We start from the raw sequence: 11130 nt of genomic DNA, 5'->3' as shown, positions 1-11130 counted from the left end.
TTTAGTTTAAGAATGAAATGCGCTTCCTTGATTCGTTATACGGCAACGCAAACTCTTTTCTGTATAAAGCGATTCGCACAAAAGTTTATTGTAAATTTTCATTAATCAATTCCAAAAACATTATTATAGCATAATCAAGTATCATTTTTTATAATTATTTTTTATTTTTTAATTGACGAAAATTACGTTTACTTCAGGTAGTATGAGAGTTTGCATTTTGCTCTTCTTCCATATAGCGATACATTCCATAAAAAAAAAAAAAAAAAAAAAAAATAAAAAAAATAATAAAAAAATTAAAAATAAAAAGAAAAAGAAGATTAAGATATGTTACATTTATACGTGAAAATAGTAAGCAGTTAATTAACTTAATAATCCATCACCGAAGAATGTAACGTAATTTTATATATCGTATGGGCCATATAGGATTCTATGAATAAAAAAAATTAAAATTATAAAAGAGAATCTAAATTAAATGTATGCATTTTAATGTTCATTATAGACTAAAAAGAAGAAAACAACAACATCATGGCTCAAGTATAACATAATTGATTGAATAAAACATTTTAATACAGTAAGAAGGTCAATTATTGCTAAGCGATAACCTAAGTTTTTAAACGCTTTTTATTCTCATTTCTTGTTCAGTAATTAATGATTGGGACCAAGGAGATAAAAAATGGAAAATATTGAGAAAAAGTCATGAGTATGATTTTTGTTTTCCATGTATATAATGATTATAAATTTTTTCTGTGTCTATATACGGTAAAACGCTGTTTTAAGACGTTGTGTATAGCAGTTTTCAATTTTATATAAATATTAAAATGTTCGGAGGGCATATAAAAAAGTTTAATAAAGAGCAATAATTTTACGATATCACGCATAATAAGAAATGAATAAAATAATAAAATGCTTGTTATCTAAGGTAAATGCGAATTGGTTTCAACAAACATAGTAATCAATGAGTATTTCTAATGGAAAAACATGATTTCGCTTTGGGTACATTTTTTAAATAATACGTACGTATGTATGTATGCATATATGCATGTGCGTACGCATGTGTGTGTGCGTATGTATATATATATATATATATATATGTGTGTGTGTGTGTGCATGTATATGTGTATATGCGTGTGTGTGTGTGTGTGTGTATGTATGTATGTACGTGTTTACGTATGTGCGTACGTATATATGGTAATACATATGTGTGGGCGCGGTTAATCCGTAGTCAAGTAATTTAAGGTTTGGGCATCTAATGAAGATGGCCGTTTTTATTCATATTTGTTTGCACGTTAAGAATGATGGCATTGAGTGGCACCATTTAGCGATAGGCGATAGGCGCGATAGGCGATTAGAGCCCTATAGGGGTTCACGTTATGACGTCAGACCGATGCCTTCTAATGAGAATCATCATGGTGATTGAAAGAGTCGCTTCATCATAATTGGCGAAATGGTAACTCACGCATATTTGGCACTTTTTACTTAACGTCCATCGCTAAAACGGAATGCTATTTGTCGCGTAGATTTATTCACGAAATGAAAATGATAAGAGTAAAGAAATTAATATGATCACGTATGTAACTTTCTTCTTCTTTTTTTTTTATTCTACTGAAATTTTGAATATAGTTGAGTATTTTATTGAAAATTTTGAAGATTATCGTAATAATGAAACTATAATTATTATTCTACTTTCGTTATTACGATATTTTATATAAGTTTTAAGAATGGGCCACGCGTGTGTATGCGTTTGCGTTTGCGTTTGCATTGATTAAAAAGAAGGAGTTTGATAGATTGTGCGTAGGAGAACAAAAAAATTATAAGACAATGATGGTGTATATGCTTGCGCGCGTGTGTGCGTGTGTGTACGCGTGTATATGTTGTTGGTGGGTAGGTGGGTTGGTGGGTGAAAATACGAAGGATAGTAGATAAATGAATGTATATGCAGTAGATATTTCCCGCGCTCCCCGATGGTAAATATCGTTAGTTTCATATAGTTAATTTTTACGATTTCTACCGCAAGTCGCATTACCTTTTTCGCAAAATCAAAGACATCAATGCGCCGTTTGTTCGTTTACTCATTTGTTTTTATATATTACATTATATTTATACTTATACATGTACTTTATTCTGAATACGCTATGTGATTGCATCGAATCAAGGACCAACGGAAATTCAAAGAAACAAGTTTTCTTAAGTAGCCTTATTTCATATCTTATTTCATAAATGCACGTAGTATATTGAATTTTCTACAAAAACAAAAAAACTTTTAAAAAGTGCAAAATATCTAAGTAACGATTCGATGTGTATATCGATGAGAGAGAGAGAGAGAGAGAGAGAGAGAGAGAGAGAGAGAGAGAAGGAAGGAAGGAACAGACTGCGTGCAAACGAAAATGCGAGTAGAGGCCGTATAATTCGAGTAGCTAGACATTGTTTATACGAAGGTTTACCTTTACACTGCATATTAATACAATACATACATTAATTAATAAAAAAAACATAGATAATTTGTCAAAAAGCGGTAAGAGATTTCAGTTAGAAACTCGAGCTGCTGTTTGAATGCTGTAATACATGAACGATGATAGCGATAATAAAGCGATAACGAACGAAGAATATACAGAATTATAATGATACATACGCGTTGATCAAATAAATATGCATATGCAACTGAACACACAGCATGCGCGTTCGCGCACAGACACACACACACACACACGCGCGCGCGCGCACCCACACACACACACACACACACACACACACTTTATGATGGTATGAGAGTCGAGACATTTTTTCATGTCTTTGTATATTTTTATGCAATGTTGTAGAATAATATTGTTTTAAATATATTATACAGATAAATGATAATAAACGAATTTATATGCCATGCAAATTGTTTTATTTCACAACCCTATTTCATAAGCCATTTTTTTTCTTCTATTGTAAAAATAGTCGTTTATTTTATAGAGGAAAGAGACGATCGATTTCGCATTCTAAAAAGTGATAATTTATAAACGTAGAGTATATGCAATTTAAGAGATTAATTGTTATAGATGTGAAAGTCTATTGGTACATTATTATTTCTTTTTTATTATATACATTGTTCATTACTTTTAAAGGTAAAATTTTTGCATTCAGGTAAAATGCAATAATTAAATATTACAACTTACACAGACTTTTATTAATTTCAAAATCATTTACTTACTTAGAAATTAAGACTAAATATATACTTCAAATTTTATATTTATACTATTTGTTTATAACAATTACAATGAAAATATAATAATACAGTGATATATTACATACATTATTTAAATTACCCAATTCTTGCTCATAATTAACAATCTTTGTTTGAAAACAATAGCTCATCATACCTACATACATACATATATATGAAAGAAAAATTCATGGAATATTTTTAATAATCTCAATGTAATATTAATAAGCTTGAGAAAAGCTACTCTATTCTAAAAATTGATTTCATTAAATGCATATTTATACAGGTAATTAATAAAATGGCTATACTACTTGTATTGTTTGAATACTTGATACAAATTTTTAAAATTACAATATGATTTATTAAACTAAAAAAAATTAAATTTTAATTACGAATACATACTATTAATTCAATTGATGTGATAAAATTTGTACTTTTTATAACGCGCAGACATAAACATAAGGTTAGGGAACAAGATAAATATGATGCTCGCACCATTGACTGAATAGCGACGACCTTATCGCATGTATGACCCATAAGGTACATTGTTCCAATACATGAACGGTAGACCTTTGTATGCTTTCTCTAAGGCTTGGTAAGACTCGTGGATGTTATTTTTCGATAATGTTTATCGAACAAGACGTTAACTTGGAATGCACACGTAAAAGCACTCTAAAAAAAAAAACTTATTGACCTTCTGTTAAAGTAAATCCAGCTTTCTTATCTTATAAATTCAACTACTCGATATCCTTTTATTATTAAACAAAAACACATATATTATTACTTCCTGATATATTATATCAATTGAATGTATATGAGTAACGTAGTTTTTATTTTTATCCATTTTTATTAAATTTCAATTTTACATCAATTATAAAAGTTTATACACAAAAATTTAGAAATTATATGAAAAAAAAATTTTACAAAAATGTCGGGTATTGTGTATTTAGCTGAATGGAAGATAAATAATGTGATTTTTGCGAGCACTTAATAATTGCAAATTATTCTCCGCCTTCGATTTAATATAAATTCCAAATCAATATTTTAAAGAAACTATTAATTAACGAATTGGAAAGTTAAATGTACTATACGTATAGAGTGATATACGTTTTGTAATCGAGTCTTTTTTCATTAATTAAATAATTATAACTGCTTTGCCTAATGTAAAATTCAAGTGACTGAAGATAATAAATGTTAAATTTACATTAATTTATTATTGACTTTTAAAAATCTTTGAAATTTCAAAATAATATTATACACAAACTATAATTCTAATGTTAAAAAGATTAGATATAGCACTTTCCAAATAATGTATGAGTAACAAAGAACTTTTATCAATGCAAAATATACAAGTGATTGCTTTCGTTATTTTCAATGTATAATAATACTGAATTAAAAATAAATATTTTGTATTTTAGGAGAGTCGTGTTTTCAATTTTTTATCTCTTTGTTACATATATATACATATATATATATATATATATATATATATATATATATATTTTGCTTTCTATTTATCCGCAGTTTTATCCTCAAGTAGAAGCTAGAATAATATATAAAATAAAGTGACGTTTCAAGTAATTATATATAAAAATTATGTATTTGTAATATAAGGAAATATTATTGTTAAAACTAGTACATTAATCAATTTATATTTCATAATTGACTAAAAGAATACTATAATAATATATAAACTTAACGTAAGCAATATTAATGATATGCACTCGTAAAATCAATAGGAGATATATAAGCAAATAATAAAGTGAATTCGAAGTAATTATCGAAAAGTTTATTATTGCAATAATTATTTATGATGTAATTAACTAAATATAAAAACTAACTGTCCATGCATGCATTTACAAATAAAGCACTGCAATTCGATTGTGAACATTTGTATCGTTTGTTTTAATTAATACATGATTAATATTTCTTGGACATTGCATAATGAAGATAAAACATTAATTATAAAAATTTGCCGGGCCTCTTAAGTTTTATATTTTATAATTTATGAATTATTATTATAAAATGATCTTGATTTAATTTAGAAAATTTTTTTATTTTATAACTATTATATTTGTAATCGGCTTAATTATTTTAATAATTCATGTTTGCACTGAAATATTGACCAAGAAAATTCGTTACAAATAACTGTTTTATTTTATTTAAATATATTATATTTAAATCAATATTTCAATATATACGTTTTTATATGTAGAATTCATGACAAATTGATCGATCTGTTTATATAATAAGAAAAATCATTTATAATTTTTCTATAATTTTTATATCTCATAATCTAAAAATAGCGTATAATTAAATTATATTTTTCGTGATTCCAAATTTAAATATCAAAGTAATTACGATTACTAATATAAAATTTTTATAATTTAACGCGATAAAGTCAAATATCATGGAATATTAGCAATATTATTTATTCCTTAAACGAAATAAAGTATAAATTAAAGTTGAAATGTTATATATTTCTTTTTATTTTATTATACATTACGCTTATATACCTAACAAAAATGAATATCCAAGGCTTTCGATTTTATCGAAATACCGTTCCCTCGTTTCATTCAAATTACAAAAAATTCACAACGAATCGGTAGATAAAATAAGGATTCTCCACTTATTCATGTAAAACTTGTAGCTATGAGAATTGCCTCGATCATAAATTAATATATAGATTTCAATTAAGTTAAGTATAATAGGATAAAATGATAAATTTTTTATTGTGCACTAACTAGATGTAAAATTCGGACCATTGACCGATTCAAACTATCCAATGAATCTCTTTTCCATTATTTACCGACCCTTTTATAATTCTCTCTATCCCTAGGACTAATAGATCTTTCACTTCTTAGTAAATCTGTAAACTGCATATTTTTAAATCTTATAAAACGCCGATGCATTTGTATTTTCACATATGTGCGAAATATTTTTTTTTTTTTTGAAATAGCACATTAAGTAACTGTTATTCATCATCGTACACAATAATTATGCTTCCCAAGGAAAAAATTCAATTTTTAATATTTGTTATTTATAACTCACAGAATGGTTATTAAATTGAAAATAATGTAAATAACAGTACACACAAGAGTTTAAACTATTTAAGTAATTTTATAATAATAATGTATAAAATATTAAAATGTATTTAAATTGCGTTTATATTTATTAAAAATTTACAGATTATCGGACGATGACACATTACAGCATGACGTTATCATTTCTTTGTCCTCGTCAATTAAAGCACTATTTTCACTGGTTTTATTTTCATTTGAGTTAACAGTGCCAATGGAAGTCCGAGTATAAGAGTTTTCTTCGTCCAATCTTGGTCGTTTATTTAGCCCAATTGAAGCATTACACTCGTTATTAAAATCTTGATTAATATCAATTTGCAGAAAATGCATATCTTCTATTGAAGGGAGTAATTGTGGCGATGAAGGTTTGGAAGATGGGGATGAATTTGATAATTTAGAGAGTGGCAACATAAGCGATGGAGCTGTAGGGTTCACTATGTGACGAATTTCAGCTAAACCAAGAGTTGCTTCCTCGATAATTTCTGACTCACTTTCTTGAGAAATGGCTATTCCAAATATTTGAATAGCATATGAGGTAGGGCTAGGTGTCGAACTATGAGCATGCGTTTGTAATATTCGTAAAGTTCTTAAAAGTTGTAATCGATATTCTGCATTAACTTTATGGACGGTTATTGAATTTTTATTTATGTATTGCTCATACAAAAGTAGTACCACCGTATTTTTAATTCTCTGCAAAATAACATTTACCAAGTACATTTTGACTGTTCTTACAAGAATTATTGGATTTCGAAACAAATTTCATATTAATGAAAAAAATACTTACGTCATAAAACGATTGTTTTAAAAAACAATTTGCATGCGAAAGAATTGATTGAACTGTTAAAACAACATTTAAACTCAGAATTGAGTCTATGCGATTAAAATTGCTAGATTCAGCTTCATATTGATTTAAATTTTCATTTTCTTTTAAATTTTTATCGATTAAATTTTTATTTGTGATTTTTTTATTTGCCTATAAACGACAAATGTTTAATATTTCTTATATACGTGTAATATTTATATGTATTTTTATGATTAGAGAACGAACCTTTGAAGTTAAAACGAGTATATTTTCCTTAGTCAATGAAATATCTTTAATTATGTGTGGCAGAAACTCATCAGCTATCAGTTGAAATCCTGATAACGATCTTGTTTGCTGTAACCATATTGATAAAATATTGTAAGCAAGTACTCTAATATTTTTATAAGATTCTTGAGAATATTGCTGGGTCCATTCTAAAATTTGTATAATAAGACGTTGGATAGTTAGAGCAAATGATAGTAATTCCTGTTGAAAACTAAATATTTATAAATTAAGTAAATATAAAAACGGTAAATTATTGAAAAAAATTAATTACATACCTAATAATTAAAGCTTTCAAAACATTTAACAATGCCATGTGTAATTTTGGCAGTATTAGTAATAACAAATCTTTTCTACCCTCATTGTCACCTTTATTTAAATTAATTGGTGTAACAGATAATCCTTGACATATTACCTGCAGTATTACATTAGGTAGAACAAACTTCTTTCCACCCTTACCACCGACTCTGAAGTATGTGGAATATATATACTTTTAATACAAACTATTTTCAAATACATTATAAAAATATACATACTTCAATAATGTAGACAAGTAGATACAAATATTAGTAAATCTATTCTCTGTTCTCATATAATATTCAAGTATATCAGTACATGATATTTTAGACAATTGTATAATATGCATATACTCCGTATTTTGAAGATCATATGGTAATTCAAAATTAACTGTTATTAGATCTTGGAACAACTCGTTCATTATTATGTGCAAATTATTGCACAAATTTATTTGATAGAAAATGTGACAACTTGCACTATTATTATCATGTGCGACAGCGTAACTGTTTTTTGATACATTTAGGAATATACGCTCGATCGCACGTACTAGCAAGGAATAACATTTCGCTCCGGAAATAACTAAATTGTTTTTATCGTCATCGATACAGGATGAAATAATTGGATTTAGAAATGCCTTGATACAATAAAAATTACATTCGTATTAATTATTAATATTAATTGCATTAACATTAAATATAATTATACAATAAATTTAAAAAGTTGATAATAAAGAAATTAATATCGCTCTGTATTATAATTGTAATATTTTATGGTAATTATTATACAAATATACATTAGGTTCATTCCTTTATATATTTAATAACTAAAAGACAAATTGAAACTCATTTATATTTAATTGAATATTCCAATATTTTATATCAATGAATCTCTACAAATTTTTTGTTTACCATGAAGTTCTACAAATTTTTGAACGATAACAACATTAATAAATTATATATTGAATATATATCATATATTCAAAATCCAAATATCAATTTATTTATTTTTAATAACAAATTTTATTTAAAAAATTAAACAAATACTTAAAATAAATCTCTTTTAAAGATTTACAATAGTAGTCGAATGAATATTTTCCTTCGACTTTTCTATATTATTTTAAATTATTAAAAATTGTGCATATTGAATAAAGTTACAAGGTAATTTTAATTAAATACACAATATCTATGCTAAGCTAAAAAGCTAAAATACCCAATTCTAGAAAAAATTTTATTAGGAACTTTAACTTTAGCATGTTTTAATTTATATATTAAATTGATAGGTAATGAATTAAAAATGATTTACCTGTAAACGCACACACGATTGTGGATAATGATATAATAAGACAACAAACAAATTTAGTAATATTTCATTTTTATCCTTAGAATAGTGCTCACTGATAATACCTATTATCTGCTTAATAACATACATGGATATTCGCTTATCAAGTTCTGCTATTTGCTTACAAGTTGTAAATAATGCAGCGATAGTCCTGCATACTGATATCAATTCTTGGGAATCACTGTGCGCATTGCTTAATATTTGTATAATTTTGCCTGTCCAGTATGGAAAGTACTTTGACAAACTTTCTTTATCTATCTTACATACAAAATTAGAAAGTAAATTTAAGCCTTGACAATGAGTGGCCGCGTGTTCAAGTTTTGCATTGACAGCAGCTACAATACTTTTTTCTACATTATCCACCTTAAATATAAAATTCAATGAAACTGCCGTTCATTAATGTGATTATTAATATATATAAACAATACCTTTTGCCGATCAGTATTTAATATTTCATCGCGCAATACACTTTCGAACAAATCGGTATATTTATTATCTTGACGATTAACAAATTTTAATATATCCATGTTGTGCACATAACCTATGTAAAAAAATAAGTACCAAGTGTAAAGCACGTGACCAATTAGATTGTGATGTACTTTGTGAATCGTGCGTATGCTAATAATAATTAAATGATAGGAATAGTGTTGAGGAGCGAAGAGTCGCTAATAATTAGGCAATTCCTCGATGCTCGGGAAATCCTAAATACGACGTACTTTGCACGCAGATACGAGTAATGCCTACGATTTATTATTTTATTTTTTCTTACGGCATACTTTGTATATCACATCCTTTATTCACTGTAGTAAAGCACGTTCAATTATTTTTAAGAGTAATCGATAACATTATCCCTTAATTACGACACCTCCATAGTAATAAAGAATCACATTACTCTTATTATTATTATTGGCATTCAATTTTGGGATTATTTAGACCTATTATACAATTCTTGCTAATTTTTTCTTCCTGAGTTATTCGAGCCATTTTCTAATTATGGATTGAGAAAAGCGTTTTAGAAAGTAGGAAGAGCATTTTATTACTCTCACGAGGTATTATTTCTAGGCAGCGATTCTCAAATGGTTTCGTCGAATATTATTTTCCGTTTCATAAACTTATGAGAATTTAAATGATAAGAAATTATAGGGAAGAGTACGCGAAAATAAGTTAGTTTCAAATTTAATATTACACATTCTGTATTATTCATCATTCATTTATAAACTTTTACTCTCCATAAAGAATTGTAAGAATATTCGTAATTATATAGAGGATGTAACAATTTAATCGACAATTAATACGAAGTTACTGTTGATAGTAAACATTTTATTTGAATATTCATTGTCACGATAAGAATGTAGTAAAAGGTAAAAGGCATATAAGGCGTTGTGATATGGTGAAAATGATTGTAATATTAACAGAAGATCGTTTAATTTCTGATAATATTACGTGGAGAAATGTTTTTAAAGTACGTATGAATACCTAATGGCTAACGATTGCTTTTTTTTTTTTTTTTATACAATATTTTTTTTTTTTTTTTTTTTTTTTTTTTTAAAATTTTTTTTTTTTTTTTTTTTTTTTTTTTTTTTTAATACAATGTTGCAAATAATTACATTATAACGTAACTGGTAACCAAAGTTTTTGTAATATTTTTACGTAAAGTTAGAGGCTTACATACAATTGAACGTTAAAATATATCGAGTAATTATTATACGTAATATTGAATTATTTATAAATGTTGGGATTGCAAGCCGTAATAAATATAAAATTTCATCATAAAAATATAAAGTTAATTGAGTCATTGGCGTTATAAACGTATAAATAATTGAAATGTAATTATTGCTAAGTAGATATTGATATTTTTCGGCTATAATAGTTGAAAATTGATTTTTGTTTGTATTATTTCATTGATTATAGTATAGTACCAGCTATTTGACAACTCGGTGAACTTGTCAGATATGAATGCGTATAGAGAGAAGGTTGTTAAGTCGATACAAAACTCGGGCCATCTTATTGCTTTTAATGCTGGCAAAGTCGTGGAGGACTCTAGCCTTATTTGCTGCAGCTAATTGAGCTTCTATTTAAGAATCAATATGAAATTGTCCGCAATTTATCCGTGGCTGTATCAGGGA

General features: G+C 26.7%; 1 protein-coding gene across 1 annotated transcript; it reads right to left on the bottom strand.

The window, feature by feature from the left end:
• Positions 1–6354: 6354 nt before the first annotated feature.
• On the bottom strand, positions 6355–9885 carry LOC105365063 (proline-, glutamic acid- and leucine-rich protein 1). The gene is made up of 7 exons (XM_011503144.1): positions 9433–9885; positions 8969–9367; positions 7906–8300; positions 7648–7836; positions 7334–7583; positions 7070–7258; positions 6355–6975 (listed from the first exon to the last, which is right to left on the bottom strand). The coding sequence occupies exons 1-7, from the start codon at positions 9529–9531 to the stop codon at positions 6388–6390; spliced, it is 2109 nt and encodes a 702-aa protein (XP_011501446.1). The 5' UTR covers positions 9532–9885; the 3' UTR covers positions 6355–6387.
• Between the last annotated feature and the right edge of the window lie 1245 nt (positions 9886–11130).

This window comes from Ceratosolen solmsi, unplaced genomic scaffold (assembly GCF_000503995.2).
Source record: "Ceratosolen solmsi marchali unplaced genomic scaffold, CerSol_1.0 scaffold45, whole genome shotgun sequence".
Taxonomy (NCBI): domain Eukaryota; kingdom Metazoa; phylum Arthropoda; class Insecta; order Hymenoptera; family Agaonidae; genus Ceratosolen; species Ceratosolen solmsi.
Note: the sequence above shows the minus strand (reverse complement) of the source record. Positions and strands in the feature narration are given on the sequence as shown.